The sequence below is a fragment of the Talpa occidentalis genome, unplaced genomic scaffold (genome assembly GCF_014898055.3).
Source record: "Talpa occidentalis isolate TD23 unplaced genomic scaffold, MPIMG_talOcc4v2.1 talOcc4.13, whole genome shotgun sequence".
Taxonomy (NCBI): Eukaryota; Metazoa; Chordata; class Mammalia; order Eulipotyphla; family Talpidae; genus Talpa; species Talpa occidentalis.
In genome coordinates this window covers 77,332,225-77,352,695 of record NW_023601322.1, presented here as the reverse complement: position 1 = coordinate 77,352,695, position 20,471 = coordinate 77,332,225, and the positions used below count along the sequence as shown (strand labels likewise).

Below are 20,471 nucleotides of genomic sequence, written 5' to 3'. Positions count from 1 at the left end.
TTGTCTAGATTAGACTGCCTCACTTTTCTCTAAATGTTGTTTTGTTATAGAAAACATTGTTACTGTTCATAAATTTTTAATGTTAGCATGCAATATGGTTTTACTGTTATTTTAAATGCATTAAATAATTTAAAAATTTCTCAATTTCAATTTTTATTGATGTTATGCAAAATACTATTAGATGTAAGCTATTTAGGCAAAAGATCTTTGATATCTCAATTTTTCAAAGAGAAAAGGGGTCCGGTGAACAAAAAGAATGGGAACCCAATACAGTCAACTTCTTATACCCCTGGTTCTCAGATGAACATAGCTTTTCCAGGACTGTGACCAGAGTTTGTTTGCCTTTGTATTCCCATCATATATTCCAGCATTTGATATGCTGCAAATTCTTTTTTTTTAAAGATTTATTTATTTATTTATACAAGCACAGTCAGAAACATGGGAGGGTGAGAGAATTCATTAGAGCCAGAGCAGGGAGCAAAACAGGCAGACTGACGAAATACACTGCTGAGGGGAGCAGTGGGCTTAGCAGGAGCAGCTGTCGCGCCCTGTGGGCCCCTTGCCAGCCACCGGGGATTGAACTGGCGCTGCAGAGGCTGCGGGCAGCTTCCCAGCCCAGCGCTCAACTGCTGCACTACTGGGGAGGCCCAATGCAAATTCTAAAACAAGTCAAAATTTCTCAGCATTTCTCGCTCTACTTGGGGACACGGAATGAAGCAGTGAACAGATAACTCCTAATCAAATCCTAATTATATCTTATTTCTGACTTTCAGCTTCCCTGCCTATAAAATAGCGAAATAAATAAAATGATGCAGAAAACAAAGTGATGCAGTGGCTACCCTTAAATTCAGTTCTCTTTTGTGCTACCTGTGGTTGTATGAAAAGCAAAAGCTTGCTTTACAGCTTCCAAAGTTTAAGGTGAAGAGTAACAGCAAAGGAAGTAAAGCAGCAATACAGATAAATGTGGAACCAAAAAAATGAAAGAAGTAATTTCCTATTTCTCAATGAGCTATGAAACATTTTATAAAATAGCATTTCTGGTAATAAAAGATAATGGAAACAAAAATTTACATTTCAATTGGAGGTGGAAAGAAACTTGAGTATGCCCAAATTTCCAGCACGGAAAGAATGCTGACCACCCAGGAGTAAAAAAAATGCTGACACCTGGTATGGGATGAAGCAAAAGGCAGGAGAGAAAAAGACAAAGTATAAAAAGGAAAATGAGCTGGTTTCTGCACTGCCTACCACAATCTGAGGAGGAGGGGAAAGTGAACCCTGTTCTACAGTCCTCAGCCCGTGAAAAAAAAACAATTGACTGCATATGGCAAAAGTCTGAATAACTTATTCAGCAAATGTTTACTGAGCATCTATGACAGGTATATATTTTTATTAGATCCCTGTATCACTAAACAGAGGTATGGACACTTGGACATAAGTCAAATTTGAAATTATTGTTATTTCCATATAAATAATTTAGATATAACAACATGATTAACTATGTTAAGATGCTAGCAGAGAAGAAACAAAAGCCTATTATTTTGACACAGGACAATATAAATCTTTACCACTAGTGCTACCTCCTTCCTTTGTCATCCAAGACACTGACCTCTCTCAGTCTCCGTCCTGTTCTGTTATCTACTCTTTCTCACTCTTCCTTGCTGGCTTCTTATCCTCTTCACCATCTTAAAATGTTGAGCTGAATCAGGGCTCTGTTTCAACCCATTTCTCTTCTCTATCTGTATAACTTCTTAATAATCTTCCTCAAGGCCTATGATTTAAATACATAAAATTTCAATCTATAGGCTCCCAAACTCCTATCTCTTCCTCTGTCCTTTCTCCTAAAATCTTAGTTGATAGCTCACTCCACTTGGAGATCTAACATACTTCTTTAACTATCAGCTCCCAAGCAGAACTCCTGATGTCCCATATTCTCAGCAGCACCCTAACCCTTAGTCTAACCCACTCCCTCTCCGGCTTCACCATACCAGGAAATGACACCCCCATTTAGCCTGGAACACCACAAAAATCTTGTCATTGTCACTATGGATCTGTTTTTCTTTTTTTACATCCACCTCACCCAGTCCATCAGCACATATTTCCTTCCACAGATTCTACTTCCAAATGCAGGCTTAATCCAAGCACTCACCACATTCTCAGTTACCACAGCTCAAACATCACCCATCTCTGCAGCAGCCTCCTGAAGGACCTGTTTGCTTTTTTTCTTGACCTTTCTAAAATCGAATTTCAACATAGTAGCCAGAGAGATTTTGATTTTTTTTTAAGGTTAATCAGATCATATCACTCCACTGTTCAAAATGACCCAGTGGCTTCCCCTAACATTTATAGTCCAAATTTCTTTCCTTGGTCTATTAGATCCTGCACCTCCATTTCTGAACTCACCTCCTACCATTACCATTACTCTCCTTTTCTCCAGCTGCATGGGTCCTCTTGCAGCTAGAGAAAACATGAAGTCTGTATTCTCCAACATTCCCTCTGTCTAGTACACTCTCCATTGCACTAAGCACAGATACAGGCCTGTCTTCAAGGTTACCCTCTGAGAGATCCCCAATGTAAAAACAACAGAGCTAATCCTGACCCAGTCTCTCTCACTTCCTTACTCTGCTTTTTTTCTTTTGGGATTTCTCATTACCTACATTTGTATTAGGTATTTACCTTTCACTTATTTATTAATTGTCTTCCCCAGCAGAAAATATAAACTCTAGGAGGCCAGGACAACCCCTTGTGTATTCTTGGATGCGCTTCTATCACCTTGCATAGTGTGAAGCTCACAGTTATTACTCAATAAACACTGGTCAACGAAATGAGAGAGTGCTTTAATATTTCTAGAAAAGCATCTAAGCAATTTAAATGTTGTTTAGAATTCTAATCTTAACAAACACACTTGGAGGACTTTTCTGGAATCTAAAGCTGGAAATCATTACTTTAGCTTTTTACTCTCCAATGTTAATTTCTCTCGATAAACAACAATTCAGAAAGTGTCTTCCTTAAACTATCTATGGTGCTGATATATATGAGTTATCATACTTACACTTTTGATTTGTTGAGTAATGAATTTTGCTGGTTATATAGTTTTCTTATACTATGTTCTAGTACCGCTAAGATAAAGGTTAGACAGAGTGGTTTCATCCCAAGAAACTACCTAGAGAACAGATTTTCAGGGGTGTGATGCTCTTCCTATGCAATGTTTTTCACTTTCCCCTGACAGAAAATTCTGAAGACATCAAAATGGTTTGACACTGGGGCAGGAGAACATAAAAGCGTCTCCTCCAGAAAGGAAATGACTTTGTACCCCCTCACTGCTCAATTCTGCCTGAGAGCAGGGAAGGGACACACCTACCAGTGCTCTTTCTGAAGGTCAGGTAAATAAAGACACATACACCTACATCCTAGATAGGTACAAAAGGCTACTTGTACCCATGTTCATAATAGACTTTCTCCTTTTTATGATTATAAACTGGAGTCAACTGTATAAGATTTGGGGAAAAAATGAGTGTATGAAGAAAATAGAAATCATCCATGAAAAACTAAACTTTGCTATAGTTTATGTTCCACAGTTGTCAAGTTCTTTCCCACTTTTCCCTCGCCAGCCCTCACCTAAAAGAGTTATTAAATTGGCATCTCCTATTTTTGCTAGAATACTTATCTCAGCAGATGAATGGTGGTCAATGGTTGTACAACAGAAAAGGTACTTAGTGCCAAAGAACTGCATGCATACTTACAAATGGTGAAAAAAGGTAAGCTTAATGTTATATATAGTAACACAATTAGAAAAACTTAAACTGCAAAGAAAATAAAATGAGGCTAATTGAAACCAGGCTATATACCATTGCACACCTGAGACAGTCTTTCTGCGTTAAAAAGGGAACTGGGCAATTCACAAAGAGGCCTTGAAGACGAGCAGCAAACTTAGACACTGAACCTGATGAAAAACAAAGGAATTAAAAATAGAGACTCGGGCCTCCCCGGTGGCGCAGCGGTTGAGCACTGAGCTACGAAGCTGCCTGTGGCCTCTGCAGCGCCGGTTCGATCCCCCGCCGGCGGCGAGGGTTCCACACAGCACGCAGACCCCTCCTGCTGTGTCTGCTGCTCCCCTCAGCAGTGTATTTTGTCAGTCTGCCTGTTCTGCTCCCCGCTCTGGTTCTGGTGAATTCTCTCACCCTCCTGCGCTTCTGACTGTACCCAGTGCTTGTATAAATAGATAAATAAATCTTTTTTAAAAAAAAAAATAAATAAATAAATAAATAAAGAGACTTCCTTACTTGGTAGGATTCAGCTTTCTTTAATGTGTCATGTCCTTAAACTCATCCATACTTAAAAATATGAGGATTCCCATAAAAGTCCGACTGTTTGGGAAACACTAACCTAAAGTATTCCCCAGTGATATACCACCTTCCAGCAGCTACAATGCCAACAGTGTTGCCAAAGCTTTTTCTTCATGAGCATAGGACAGTCTCCAGAGAGTGAAGGTAAGAGCTTTGTTGGCTTAAAGCTCCCTCTTACACAACAAAATCTGATTTTAAAAAAATTCATTCCATTGCCTTGTTGCACTGTTGCACTAAATAATTAAATATATTTGAGCGTAGGACAATGCATAGGGTGGCTCTACTAGGCTTAATTTTGGTATGTTCTGAAGATGGAGTGAGATCACAGGGAACTTTACCAATTTTTTTTTTTTCAAAAAGGTATACCTGTTCTTTAGAACTAGATAAAAGAAAAACAAGTAAATGTTCACTTATGATATGTGTAAAAATGGATACACTAATGGTATTGCTCAACATCAATACTCTAAAGCACAGAAATTCTGAAAGAATTAAAAAATATCTTATAGGACAAAGTTAAAAATCCAATTGTAAAATAGGACTTAAAATAATATTATTTTTTAAGGATCATAGGATTACACGACTTTAAGACAGTATGAAATACCCACAACATCAAATAATTCTAGCAAATTAAGTCCATCTCAATGTTCCTTACGTTGTCCACAGTAAGTTCCAATATATCCTTTCTGGCACTGGCAGTGGTCATCTGCACAGGTCCCACCATTCATGCATCTAACACTGCACTGCTGAACTGCAAAGAACAAAAAATATAAATATATCAATCACCAAAATTACAGCATGCTTGAAATTTAAAAAGCTAAATAAAATATCTAAGTCAATGACAAATACATTCTATAGAAGTAAATGTTATGACCGTATTATGTGTCACATGACACACATGAACAAATCTGTCACAAAACATTGTATTCAGAATGTGTTTAAAATATATTGTACTTTATGTGTTAAAGGAAATAAATATGGGGTAACTAGCAGTATGGTTTCTAGGCTACAGGAGGCACTGGCATATCCATTCAGAACGGAGATGTTGAATGTCTGTCATATGTGTCTAGCGTCTGGCAAGTATGATGGATGGGCTTACTGTCCACCTCGTGGAGCTTATATTCCCATAGAGAGACAGTTTACACACAAGTAAACAAATCCTAGAGTATCATTTTGTATAGTGATGAATATTCTGTAGGAAATAGGTATAAAGGAAAATAGCTTACGTCAAAGTGGAATTGACACAGAAGAGCCAGACAAGACCAAATCTGACACAACATGTAAGCTGAGTTCTAAATGGGAAAGAATGAGCCAGGCAAGGGTAGTAATAGGAAGAAACTTCACAGAGATTAGAGTTAGTAAATACAAAGACCTTACGATGGTAGAGGGTTTCCTCTTTAAATAAATGATCCACATGGTTATAAAGAGGCAGACTGGGAAGAGGTGCTCTTGCACAAGGAGGCAGAAGCCAACCAAATAAATACACAGTCTTCTCAGCCACAGAAGAGTTTACATTATATCTTGCATGCAAAAGAGAGTCATTGGAAGGATATAAATAAAACATGGAAGTTATGAGATTTGTCTTTTTAAAAAATTAGGTGTTCTGCAAAGAAGAGAGCTGAAAAGGACAAGAATAGAAGCTGAGGAACATATCAGAATATTATTACAATAGTTTAGGTGATTAATGAGGGTAGTGTGAACCACATGATACCACTGGAAATGGAAAGGAAAGGATGGATTTGAAATATATTTTCCACTAGAACCTACAGTTCTTGTCAAAAGAGTTGATGTGACAGAAAGAGAAAAAGTTGCTTAAGCACTGGGTGGATGACAGTGTCATTAGCTAAAGCAAGAGGAAAGATGGAGGAAACAGACAGTGGCCAGCAATAAAGTAACAGCTTCATCTTGGTCATGCAACCAAGTTTCAGATGCTCACTGTGCATATAATATATACTACTGAATAGAAATGTGGACTAGGAAATGGAACATGTGAATGTGAAGTTCAGTGGAGGGATCAACTCTAGAGAGAAGTTATCAACAAACTGATATTAATTGTGGGCATATACACATAAATAAGTTTACCCAGTAAGAACGTAACTCTTGTGAATACCAAACTCTGAAAGGAAAACTAATGGAGAAGATACATAAAGGAGATTAAAAATAATCAAGAAAAGGGACATCTGGGTTGGTGCTATCACACAGGTAAAGGGAGAAAAAAGCAACTCAAAAAGTGAGTGGTTAATGGTGCTTAAATACTTTAGAACAAGAAGAGGATTGGAAAGGACAGAAAAATTTCTGATGAAAAGACAGTGAGCTATTTACTCAGAGTCAAATGAATTCATGGATTCTCTAGTACAATACATACATACCATAAAATAGGGTGGGCCCAGAGGAGGAATGGAAAATTGAATTGTAAAATTCCTTTACGACTGGGCTGAAATCATAAGCAAGAAAACCAAGAGAATAGAATAATGAAGATATGGGCAAGGCAGATGTGGGAAAGCAATGGGGAAAATTTGCTCCTCAGGATGGTCAACAGAGTCTCTGTGAATTGGTTTTTAAAGACTGGGAAAATAATATGTTATTTTCACAGAAAGTGAAACTAGAATTTTAATCAGAAGTTTTATCAGAAAACAATGACATTTGTTGTATGAATCTTCAATCTTAAATTCGTGAACCAGACAGATTATTCTTTATCACCTTGTTTTAGGGAAAATCTGTAGAGGGAAATACTAAAAACAAAAGCTTCACACTAGTTTGAGGAAGACGTAAAACATTTAATTATTGAGCAGTTAAATAAATAAAACCTACTTGTTAGCACCCTGTTATCTTAAATAATAGCCTAAAAGATTAATTTTGACCCACAAAAAACCTACAATGTCCGCTTAGCCCACAATCTTAGTCCACTGTTATAGTGATCTTAGAGTTGGGAATTAATACTTGTAAAGCATCTGTTCAGGACACAGTAAGTATCTGTTGTCTTCCCAATTCTATTCTCCTTTCCCATCAGTTAGCACACAAAATAGAATATAAGCTCCCAGAGTTGAATAAAGGCAAGAAAGAGAGCCAAGGGTTTGAATCTATAGCCTTAGGCATCAGAATACATGGATCCAATTCTATATTATCTTGGGCAGGTGACAACCTATATGTGCCTCAATCTTTAGTTCTATAAGAGAAATAGCAATAATAGTGTCTCACAGCATTCATGTGAGGATTCAATAAAATAATACAGTAAAACACTTAAAACAATACTGGCACAGAATAAAACCCAGTAAGTTAAAGCTATTATTCACAAATAATTATTCCTCCATTGAACCAAGGCTCTTAATAAATAGATTCATAGCTTCCGGACTACAATTAAATCAATTTTCTTAATGAAAATTATTACCCCATTACCCTCAGTGTGTCAACAACTAAGTCTCCAAAGATTAATAGACTAGCTAGTGAAGAAAATAATCCTGATTTATAGCTTTATTGAAAAGGACACTTAGGGCCTCCCTGGTGGCGCAGCGGTTGAGCGCTGGGTTGCGAAGCTGCCCGCAGCCTCTGTAGCGCCGGTTCGATCCCCGGCTGCTCCCTGGCCACCAGAGGAGCGTCCCACATGGTGCACAGACCTCTCCTGCCGCCCACTGCTCCCCTCAGCAGTGTACTTCGGTCCTTCTGCCTGCTATGCTCCCCGCTCTGGCTCTGGTGAATAATTCTCTCGCCCTCCCGCACTTCTGACTGCACCCCGTGCTTGTATAAATAAATAAATAAATCTTTAAAAAAAAAAAAAAGGACACTTAATATTTACTCAAAAGCTCAAGATAGTATAGTAAGGCCACATATAAGAAACATACTTGATTTTGATCCACAGGTAGGTGATATTTGGCCACTGGAACAAGTACACATGTTAGGACGGGAACAAAATCCATCTCCACAACTATTTCTACAAATTGCTGCAGAAACACAACAGGGAAGTAAACAGTAAGTAAACAATCAGGTCATAAACTATAGTTTACAAGACAAAAAAGCCATAGATAAAAACAATAAACCTTCAAGAACTAAGATATAAAACATATGATGCATAATGATTAATTTCAGATGTGCAAAACAATATTAATAGTAGGCAGAATAAATTTGACAAGAATCCTTATGATACAGTACATGTATATGAAGTATTTCAAGCTCCATAATCCAAATTCTTTCTCTCTCCTATCATTATAGATTCTTTCCATTCAAAGCAGAGAGTTTATGTGCAGAATCTACCATGAACCTTTTGGTTCTAGGAAGCTGGGAGTGTTGAGGAAACCCAAAGATCATGCATACCCTCAGAAAAGACAGCCTACTCTATAAGGATCTTCCCACGAAACAGAGACTGTGAAATTGGCTGAACTAGAGACTTGAAGCCTTAGCAACTTGGCCAACCCCCAGGGGTTCCTTGCACATTCCTTCTCGGCTGGTATCTGACCTGCCCTATCATCAATCTTTGTTGCCCTTAATAATGCCCCCTCTCCTTCCTCCAGCCTTTCTTGTCCCATATTATCTCCACAACCTAGCCTATTCCTGCTGCTCTCCAGACATTTTGATGGCAGGAAAGTCAAAGCCTCCTGCAGTTGTGACCCTCAAGGTATGAGGGTCATCACAGCAAAGAATGTTTAGCTCACTGACACAGCACATACCATGAGTCCTCAGCATCTTTAGCTGAGTGCCTTCAAGTCGGAAATTGTGCCCATTGGCAAAGTCAGTACATTTGGGAGTTGAGAGTCTTATCTCTCTACATACACACTTGAATTCTCTCTTTTTGTACAAAAGCTATGTGTTTTTATGGTCCATGACTGGATGCATGAAGACAAAAGGAGAGTCTTTGATCAGCCTGTAAGTAGATGTGTAAACACTTATGAGTGTGAGTGTCTTTTGCTAAAAAGGGTCCCACAACTCTCAAAGAGATCTGAGACCCCTCAGTAATGTCAAGGACATGTTCTATGAAAGTGAATTTAAACTTAATCATCGCTTTTCTTCTCTAAATTGGCATTTGATAGTCATGTAATATGACCGGCATCTCCATTCAACACTCTCTGTAAAGGAAAAAGTCATGAGGTGAAGATAGAAAACTAATTTTAGGCAAGAATATGTCTCTTGCCATGGAGTTGACTATTAACACTTAAAAATGCATTAGAGCTTCTGGCCGTTGACAACTTTCCAATGACAGATGGTCACTTGGGTATAGCCTGATTTCAAAGTCCCCTCATGCCTAGCAGGCAGATTATTTCATGTAGGCTTAGATGATATCCAAAGTACCTCTGCCCAGCTCCTAAACCCAAAGTAAGGTGTAAGGGGTGGAATATTATCTTCAGACAGAGCCTGTCATGGTCACAGCGCAATGAGTACTCTACATCCAGGAGCCAGCGAGAAGCCATGGTGTGTCAGTCCTTTCCCCACACTCCTCCCTGAATATGGTAGCCTTCACTTACATATCTGTCTTTCCTACCATCTTGAAAACCTTGAGACGCAGATATACCAGCGGGAGAAGAAACATGGTCAGGCGCTGGCACCTCAGTGATGCTGGGAGAAGCTGCACAGTAGTTAAGAGTACATGGTACACAAGAGATGTTATGTGGAGTTGTTCTTCTAGCACTGATCCAGTGCAAGTTTGTGAAGATTCTACAGCTTCTCTGGATTTAGTTTTCTCATTGGTAAAATAAAACAAAGGGATTATACTGGAGAGTGCTGATGACTCTACAGGTATCAAATGCTATGACTGGGAGCCAACCCCTTCCTACTTGTTATTCTGATAATCAAACTACTTTTCATAATAGTTTCAAAAGAAAATTTTTTCCAGGTCTCCCTGTTGGCACAAGGGGTTAAGAAGCAACCTATGAAGCAATCCTAAATCCTCAGTCACTGCAGCACAAGTTCGATCCCCGGCCAGAGAGCTACCCACATGGCACAGCAGACCTCTCCTGACTTGCCCGCTGCTCCCCTCAGCAGTGTATTTCAGACAATCTGCCTGTCCTATTCCTCACTCTGGCTCTGGTGAATCCATTCACCATCCACACCTCCAGCCTGTACCTCAGTTCTTATATGCATAAATAAATAAATCTTCAAAAAATTTAAAAAAAGAAAATTTTTCCATTGCTTCACAGTCTAACAACATTAAAAAATATCACATGAAAAGTGAGAAAATCAATTCTATCCTTTTGGAAACAAATATTTAAAAGCTTGGAAGTACTTCAGTGATTTTTGCAGACCACAATTAAGAGCAATAACAACAAATCACAAAGACACAAATCAAAATGCACTAGGTTTCCAGTAGTTTCAGAAATATAGTTTTCTTTTAATATTTTCTCATAAAGCCTCATGAAGGCAAAGCAGCTCAAAATTCTAAAAGTTGATCATTAATGTCTTCCCGTAGAGAAAGAACCTTAATGTATACATGGGTGAGAAAAATGTTTGGTTTTTTGCTTTCTATATGTGTTTTACTTGTTCTTTTTAAAGTTGCAGCAAACCTATTCTTTTGCTAAGTGTTGAAATTCAATAAGTATAACAATATAGCATCAGAATAACCTAGAATAAAAATACTTGATTATTAATTTATAACGGTTTCATTTTGATCATTACTTCCATATATTATTATCCAAAGCGTCAAATAACTGAACTGCTGAATTTAAATATGAAGCATTAAGTTAAAATTTAAGTGAGACCCATATAAGAGAAAATAAATGCATTACATTTTTTTCTCTATTTTGTACACTACTTTAGGTTCTTTGATATCTGAATTACATTTTTAATGTGCTGATAAATATTTTATATGTCTTTTGTCATAACTGTTGTAAATATTCCTTGGACATATAAAGATCATTTCAGAGTTTAAGATTTTATAGATTTATGATACATGTACATTCCAATGTATTTCAAAGGCACCCACATATTTTGGTAGTAGACATGCGGACTACAACATTTACTTTTACTCTGAAACTTTCAAAGCTGCTGTTCTTCTAAACAAGTAGTGGGCACGATGTTACTCAGAGATCAAAAGTATTTAAAACTGACACTCAGAAGACTATATATGTGTATATGTATATGTGTGTGTGTGTGTGTGTATTTCTACTGCAAATATTCTAGGAGGCTCTGTTCTCTGGAATTCCCATTCCACACTGATCTAATAAAATCTGACTTTACAGATTTTCAACACGTACCATAAACCAATCCCTTCTCCTCGGCTGCTCTCCAACTCAATAATGGCAGTCACATTCATTACATCCAGTGAGTCAGACTTTCCGCAATGCCTAAGTCACTCCCGGTTGGTATGGCAGGTGTGTGGTGAGTGACGTTAGACTTTTCAGGATTCTAGGAACCATGTAAGTTTAAAGCAAAGATGGCAATGCCCTACTGGCCTGAAAGAGTAAATGCACCCTCCATAAATGCCTTACTACATGACTTCTGTGTTGGAGAGAAAAGAGCATAATATCCTTTCTTTTTAATAAAAACAAAAGCTTATAATCAGGTGGCTTATTTTAAATATTTCTAGATTACTTTAAAGAACACAGTTTTTCCTATTTTGCTTTGTCAGTAGATTGTAGAAATTTAAAGGAAGAAAAAATAGGAAGGAGCTAGTCTTCCAAACACTTGAGATTTTATTCCTGTTTAAAAACTGCATTGAAATAACATTAAGGATCTATCTCAAACCCACAAAACCAGTAAATATAGAGACAGAGATGCCTCTCTATCCTAATTATCTCTTGGCTAGTGTGGCTTATCCTTTTTCTCTGTTCACAATTGCATAATTATCTTTTCCCTGAAGAATATGGAGGTAAATCTAAAGTCAAGACTGGCTCTAAATGAATGTGCTGTCTATGACTCCTGGCTCTCCTCCCAACACGACAAATGTGACTGTGCTATATAAACACACGGGAAAAGGTCAGTCACACTTCAACTCACAAATTCACAGGCATGTGAAATAAGACATCCTGAAGTCCATTGCCATGAGGCTGGTAACTAGTGAATTCTTCAATTAGAAATTGGAAAGCCAAGTATACACTTTGGAAGCTGAATAAAGTAATCAAAACTTTTAAGGTCCATTATGCAAAATCTTTCAAGTTTTCAAACTCACACTTTGGAAATCTACACTAAATACACTAAGAGATCTGGAAACTCTAAATTTAAAAATCTTCTTCTTTAAAAAAAAAAAAAGTGCAGCCATTTGGCAGAATTCTCTCTTTTAAAAATTTTGTTGACCTGGGTCACCTCTAAATCTGTGAGTGCTTCTTTCATATCTATGTTATGTGGCTGTTGAGATGAAACCAAAGTTAATAAAGTGGTTTTGTACTAAGGCCTAAGAAAGTTTGATCTTCCTAAGGCCTAAACCTCAGGCTCAGTCAAAAGCAAGCTCATCTGCATAATCACACTGGGTTCTTATCTAGACTCTTAGGAAAAAGTGGTTTTGAGTTATCCAGGGAATTGCATACTCCCCCTTCAGTTTGTATTAACAGACACAGAAAGATAAAACTTCCAAGAATCTTTGGAAACTTTATTATTGTCCTTCAACGGAGTCTAGAAGTGAAGTCTCAAATCTTAAACAGAATGCAAGCCTGCTGCTTCTTCCCCACCATTCAAAAGAAGTTGCATCCTAACTAACAATGTACGTGGCCACAGGATTCTAAGAACAACTGTGTCCGAAGGAGTGTATGCAAGAGCTCTGCTCTGACATCCAGTCGGGTGAGCTATCCTAAAGGTCGATTCCAGTAAAGGACTTACGGACAATGCATTGGTTTCCTCCAGGGAGCGTCTTCCATCCCGGGCAACAGTAGGAGTGGAACCTGGATCCGCATACGTTGGGCCTGCGACAGACAAGAGAGGTCACACAGACTTAGGGAGGGTTGCACTAACACAGTGGTTTTCGTAAACAAAGCCCTGGGCGAGTAGATTTCAAGACAACAAACCAACCAAAAACTTCACTTCAAATTCTTGGGGCTTGGGACACAGACATGGAAGTAAATGGGCTAGACGCTGGAATGGGGGAGGCTCAGAAACGTCTGAACATTCCCTTTCATCTGCCCTTCGTGATGCCTCTTTAAAGGGCAAAAAGAGACATGAAAACATATAATTTGTTACTATTCTAGTCTCCAGATTCAGAGAACAAAGAGAACATTCCGTTTCAAAAATCCTTGCCCTGGTCCCCAAATACACCCTTCCTCGATCAACTGATACTTTGGCCCCGACGTGTCACGGAAGGTGCTTTGGAAGGTGAAGCGCTGGGGAATGATGACTTGAGCGAGCTGTAAATCCCACACAAGTCCTCAAACAAAAGGTTCGGGAGGGGCGCCCCCGACGGTGGGGAGCAGGCAGGCTCCATCAGCCCGAGCGCGAGGTGAACTCCAGGCCGCCTTCTGCCCGAAATTTGGAACCCGTTTCTGCACCGCGGGCTGCGCATACCTTCGCCCAGCTATCCGCACCCGGGGGCGTCCGACCCACCCGCTGCCCAACCACCCGAGGGAGGGCTTTTTGCTGGCTGAGCTGCTGAGGAAAGTGGGGCGGCGCTGCCGGCAGTCTTCGAGGTCTCCTAGTGAAGGGGGCCGCGGTTCTAGCAGCCAGGGCTGCGCTCAGGGAGGGAATGGGGTGGAAAACTGCCAGGCCAAGGTTGCCCGGGTGCTGACTGCCCACCTACCCTCGGAGCACGTCCTGCTGTCCTCGCCTGCGGACGCGGCTGGCTGCCACGGCGCCCTCCTCCCTGTACTCGGGCGCGGAGAATCCACCTTCAGCGCCCAACGCCGCAGGCCGGACCTGTTGCGGCGGGGGCTGGGACCGGGGCGGCTTGGGCAGCTGCGGCTGGGGCTGGCCTGCCGTGCCCTGCGCCCAGAGCGCCACGCAGCCCAGCCACACGAAGTAGGGCTGCAGGCACAGCCGCCGCCGTCTCCCCATCACGGGCGCCGCGAGCGCGCGGACCGTGGTCCGCTGCGTGGGAGTAATCAAAGGCAAAATCCGCGCGGCCCGAAAAAAAGTCAGACTCTACGAAGCCCTTCCTTCGCTCCCGAGACGGTCCTGGACGAGGGCTCCCCGCTCCGGGACTGCGCGCCGCGGGCTCGAGCGCAGCAGGCGGCGAGGCGCGGCGGCTCAGCGGCGGGCAGCCCCGCGCGGTCCACGTTGCATCCCCCGGGCCACTGCCCCGAGCGACTCCAGGACCGCCAGCGGGCGTGGGCGGGAAATTACAAAAGTAACCCGAGCAGCTGCGGCATAAAGTTACAAAGAGAGCGGACCTCAAAAGAAAACTCGGCCTGCAAGCGGTGGCGCGGCGGATCCCCGTGCGCTCTGCGCACAGCCCTTGGCAAGCCGCAAAAGCCACCAGAAAGCAGCCAGCGAGCAAACAAAAGTCGCTCCCCCCTCGACCCCAGAAGAGGAGGGTCTCCTCCTCCCGGCCGGCTCGGAATCCCGCGAGGCGCGGCGCGCTGGCTGCGGCTGCGGAGCCGGGGAAGGTGCGCGGGGCCGCGGCGAGCGGCCGGCGAGGGAGAGGGCGCGGGTCTGGACGCCGGGGAAGACGCGGCGGGCCGGGGCGCGGCGCGGGGGTTTTGAGGCCCGGCGGGGCGCGGGGCGGGCCGGCGGGCGGCGGCTGTCAGTGGGGGCTGGAGCGCGGCCGTCCACACGTGGGGCGCAGTCCCGGCCGAGGGGCCGGCTCAGAGTAGGCGGGGAAAGAGTTAGGGGGCGACGGGGTGGGAGGAACAGGGGACCTAGGGGCTGGGGGAGGGGAAGGAGAAGGAAGGGGGGTAGGGCGAGGAGAGGGGAGAGGACCGAGTTTGGGGGGAAGGGGGTGAGCCGGAGCGGAGGGCTAGGCTGGAAGAGGGGCTTGGAAAGAGGGTTGGCGAGCCCGGGTCCGAGAGGAAATGAGCGGGGGAGGGGGGCGAGGTTAGGACGAGGGGAGAAGTGGGGACGGAGAGGGAGGGCCGGGCCGGGCCCGGGGGGAGGGGGCCCGGGGGCCGCTGGAGGGGGCGAGGCGCTAGTCGGCGTTGCTTCCCGTCCCCCTCAATTGGCCGCTCGCTCTGTTTTGACTGCCCGTACAAAGCGAGCAGACGACGGGGAGGGGGCGGTTAGGGACCGGATTTGGGGAAGGAGGCAGCAGCCCCTTCCCTTCCCCCTCCGCCTCCGCCGGGCCGCGGACCCAGGACGAAGGTCTCTAAGCGCGCCCGACTCGTCGCGACCTGCGGCTGAACTTCCCCACCTGGCGGGACCGCAATGTGGAGGATGAGCGCGCGTCCTCCCGCGGGGAGCAGAACCCCGACTCGGGAACGGGGTGGGGGTGGGGGTGGGGTGTCCTGAGCCTGGCAGAGTCGCAGACGCGCGCGGGAGTTGGCTGCAACCTCAACTCGAGTAAGCCGGGCCCTCTCCATCGCCCTCCTATCCCCACCTCCCCACCCCAGGCAGCGCATCAGCTGCAGTCTTGGGGACCCGCTGAGAGGCCGGGCATTTTCAGGAGTCCACTCTCCCCACGGAGACTGTTCCCGCGGCCTCTGGGGGCCTCGCTGCGAGCAGGCGCCCGGGTCCCGGGGAGTCCGTGTAGGGGATGTGCTCCGGGTTGACCCCTGGCAGGGCGCTTTAGGGTTTGCAGCCAGGCAGGAGTTAGCGCCCCTGCAGTATACGGGGCTAGGAAGGGGTGGTGTGAGCAGCAGCAGGGAGGATGGATGGGGCTTGCGACAGATGTGTGGTTCCCCGCTTGCACTCCCGATTAATGATTAACCCAAGTAATTGATGCACGCAGACTGGCGACCTGCCCTCTGAACCTTTAGAGCTACCTCTTGAGCTCACCCACCTCTGGGGCGCTCCCTTTGTGGCCCTGCGTTCATGAGGTCTTTATGAACCTAGTCTTTCGGTCAGCGACATTTTATAATGTAAGAAATCAAACACCCCTGAAAACCAGGATTCACTCTTCAAACACGTGTTTGGAAACAGTACTAGCAAGCAATGTCTGGATTGTTCAGCCCTAGAGAAACAGCTTTAAGGACAGGTTGAGGGGCGGGTGATGAGTGGATTGGTAAAAAAGAAAAGAGAAGGGGGCAGTTAGATTATATAGATAGGTAGATAGAGTAGGCAGATCTGTCTTTTCCCTCAACTGCCCACATGCTATTTGGCAAGCAAAATTCTCTCGAAATTGGCACAACTCCCTCCTTTATTTTCCCAATGTAGTGACAGACTCTAAAGACAGTAGCAATTCTTGCAATATCCATTTAGGTAGAAGAAAAAAGTAGGAGTCGTCTAATAAATGTATATGGGACACCAGTTCGTTAAAATGCAAAGAAATAAAGGACAGCAGTAAAGGTAATTGTCATGTACTGTTCTTCAAACAAATTAAATTGTTTTGGCTAAAATTGAAAAATGAAGTCACTTTCTCCTGGGTTAAAGTAGTGTTTTAAATCACACTCTTTAAAACATCCTGTCTGTGGGTTTTCATTTCATATCTAAATAGCTTTATGGTCCATTCCTGTCTATCACATTAAATCTAAATGCTTGAAAATTGCACATTTGTTCACCCTTCAAGCCAGCAATTTCACTTTTAGAAATCTGGAGTAAAGATACATAGGCAAAAAAGGTGAAATGACAGTACATGAGACTGTTCATTGCAGCACTGTTTGTAATAGCAAAAAACTAGAAACACAAATTTCCCATCATTGTGGATGTGGATCAATTCATACAGTGAAATATTATGTAGTTATAAAAAATAAATGAGATCTCTTCATACTCCAAAAAAAGAATGAGATCTCTTTATACTCCCAGAGTGACCTCTAATATATATAGTTGAATAAAAAATGCAAATAGACTAGGAATATCAATTACGAATAAGGAAAATAAAGGTTACCAGGAACTGGGGGTAAAGGTGTAGGGAAGGGAATGCAGGACCTTCTATAGTTCTACTTTGAAAACATGAAGTTTATACAACTAAAAACAAAATTATTTTTTAGAAAGAGCAATACAAGTGATCCAATCACATTGGTGGCATAACCAAGCGAGAATAATTATTTAAACTCACACTTAAACACAATATTTGGGCTGTACATTTTTAGAAGGATATAATCTGTGGCCTAAAGGGCACACAAGAAAATCTGAGATTGCATTCAATGGCAGTAAAGTATGTGAGAGAGGAAGAGGGAAACAGTTATTAGAAATCTTAATTTCAACATAAGAGAAAAATGATTAATATAAAATTATGTTATCAGTTTAAATAGAATTAAAAGACAAATGTGAAATTGTAACTTGTCCTTATCGTTCAAAAATATGTATCTCCCCTAACTATACACTGGAAGTAGTGACAACCCAACAACAGTAATCACTCATTGCTTCCAGATTTTGGTCCCTAAATATCATTTCCTAGTAAAAGGAATGATGACTCTTTGGGGAAGTGGCTGATTTCAGGTCTGAAAGCAGGAAATATACAGAACATGAATCTAGATTATCTTATACTGGAAAGCAAGAAAATTATCAGACTTTTGGTTATGTCAGAAGGCAATTGGAGCTAACTAAAAAGATTCCACTAACCAAATATGGAGAAAAATGAGGGTCAAATGAAAGTTAGCAAACTGAAAAGATTGGTGTGGCCTCGACCTTACACAAACAATTGAAATAAACGAAATGTGTAAGTATTTAAGAACCCCAAATGATACTTTAAACAAAAATTAATCAGTTACTCTTGGAGGTGTGACTTTAAAAATCACAGGTGTATATGCAGGAATGACAGAATTAAGCATGGCTTTGCAAATCCTCATGAAATAATACCAAAGAATGATAAAACCATTATGTTGGGAATTTTCAATGGGGAAGACACTTTTTAATGTAGTAAGAGGGTATATGTAGAAAAAGGAGGTTGAGGATATTAGAGATGCTGCTAAACATCCGACAACACACAGGGCCTCCCTGGTGGCGCAGCGGTTGAGCAATGGGTTGCAAAGCTGCCCGCAGCCTCTGCAATGCCGGTTCAATCCCCCTGCTGCCGCCTGGCGAGGGTCCCACATGGCGCACAGACCTCTTCTGGCTCTGGTGAATTCTTTCACCCTCCCGCGCTTCTGACTGTACCCCAGTGCTTGTATAAATAAATAAATCTTAAAAAAATTATGAAAAAAATAGTCTTTAAAAAAAAATCCTACAACACACAGAACAGACCCCGAAGCAAGGTATTCTCTGCTCTACAGTATCAATTTCTTTGAGAAACAATCCACTTCTATAGAAACTCTGTGACTAGCAAGTGGGGCACGTTTTAATGACTTATTCAAACTGTTATCACTAGAACTTACTGATTAATCTTGCACTCCAGAAAAGCAGGACAGCCAGACATCATGGGTCTACTTCAGTAGGCACACATCTGTGAAATATCTTTGTCATAAATGTTAAGCTAGAATGTAATTATACTTTTACATTTAACTACCAGTTTCTAGAAACTCTTAAGGAAGGTGAAACATATTAACTAATACCTCAAGAATAGAGCCAACCAGATGGAGAATGTGGAAAATACCAGGGAACCAATTTTCTTTAAATAAAAAAGACATGGGTAGAGACAAGGATGGAGACATGGGTAGAGACAAGGATGGAGAACTGTTATGGTCCAACAATCAAACACAATATTGGTTTTTTTTTTTAACTTTTTTAGATCTATTTATACAAGAACTTGGGTACAGACCAGAGGTGCTGGAGAGTGAGAGAATTCACCAGAGACAGAGTGGGGTGCAGAACAGGCAGACAGACTGAAAACACTGCTGAGGGGAGCGGGGGGTGTGACAGGAGAGGTCTGCCATGCCATGTGGGTATCTCCCTGGCCAAGCCCGTGCTGCAGAGGCTGTGGAAAGCTTCATAGCACTGTGCTCAACACCCTGCGCCACTGGGGAGGCCCATCAAACACAATATTGTACCTTATGTAGGATTGGTTTGAACATTGAAGTAAAAAGACATTTTTGAGATAATCAGGGAAGTTAAAAGCTGATTTTTTTTTAATAGAGGCATGTTTTATTTATTTATTTATTTGTTTTGTTTGTTTGTTTTGTTTATACATGCACTGGGTATAGTCAGAAGCACGGGAGGGCGAGAGAATTCACCAGAGCCAGATCGGGGAGCAGAGCAGGCAGAAGGACCGAAGTGCACTGCTGAGGGGAGCAGTGGGCGGCAGGAGAGGTCTGCGCGCCATGTGGGACCCTCCTCCGGTGGCCGGGGAGCAGCCAGGGATCGAACCGGCCCGCAGAGGCTGCGGGCAGCTTCGCAACCCAGCGCTCAACCGCTGCGCCACCTGGGAGGCCCCAAAAGCTGATTATTAAATGTTAATGACTTTTTTCCAACTTTGGGGTATCATGCATTCATGGTTTTATTTTTAAATAATATTTTCCTGTAATTACTGAAGTCTTTATGGATGAAAAGATACAATGCCTGGAATTTTATTTAAAATAATGCAGGTAAACCAAAAACAGAGTTCAGAAAAGATGGGATAGGTGTACTTTTCTCTATCTGCTTTGCTAACACTCTGGACAGTATGTATAGGAAAAATAAAACAAAACACAAGACTCTAAATGGTGGAAAGAAGAGAGTAGGCTGCTAGGAATCCCAGGACCCGAGAAGCAATGCAAAATTGAGTTTCTTCAGTTTTCTTTTTGTCTCATGTGAGCAGGCAACCTGGAAATGCCAACTGACACAGATCAAAGTCTCAAAACACACACACACACACACACACACACATACACATACACACACCCTGCATTCCAGTAAAAGGACTAGGCAGTCTAGTAAGATGATGAACCCTGTCAGTAATGACTGCTGTACAATCAGCCAGACAGCACAGAAAAAATTGGAGTCAACCACTACCCAGCAAAGGCCAAATAGAGAGTCTAAACTTTCATCTCTGTTAGGCGGTTAACAAGGTGCCTGCGAAGGGCAAGAAATGAGCCCTGCCACCCCGCCCTCCCCCCCATAGTGCCATAGTGACAATGGAGATCCTGGATATACACTCACACTTAGTAGTAATGAGGTGACCCTGTCTGCTAGGATGGCATAAGAGGAAATGAAAGACAGTCATCATTACTTATCCTGCACACTTTACAAAATAATAATAAAGGAACAGTATGGATAATTCTAATCAACAAACGTGGTAACTTAAGCGAAATAGACCAATGACTTGAAAGGTAACAACTA

The 20,471-nt window shown here is 42.4% G+C and overlaps 1 protein-coding gene across 3 annotated transcripts in view; it reads right to left on the bottom strand.

The window, feature by feature from the left end:
• The window catches only part of FBN2 (fibrillin 2), a 277,965-nt gene that overhangs the window by 232,263 nt on the left and 25,231 nt on the right, over positions 1-20,471 (bottom strand). For 2 of the 3 annotated variants that reach the window (XM_037509419.2, XM_054694452.1), the window contains exons 1-4: positions 13,987-14,418; positions 13,077-13,159; positions 8,180-8,278; positions 4,996-5,091 (exon numbers count right to left, since the gene is read on the bottom strand). In XM_037509419.2, coding sequence (XP_037365316.1) covers positions 4,996-5,091; positions 8,180-8,278; positions 13,077-13,159; positions 13,987-14,240 — 532 coding nt within the window. In that variant the 5' untranslated portion in view covers positions 14,241-14,418. Of the gene's footprint in view, positions 1-4,995; positions 5,092-8,179; positions 8,279-13,076; positions 13,160-13,986; positions 14,419-20,471 lie in introns of those variants that run through there. The other variant, XM_037509420.2, reaches the window with a different exon arrangement.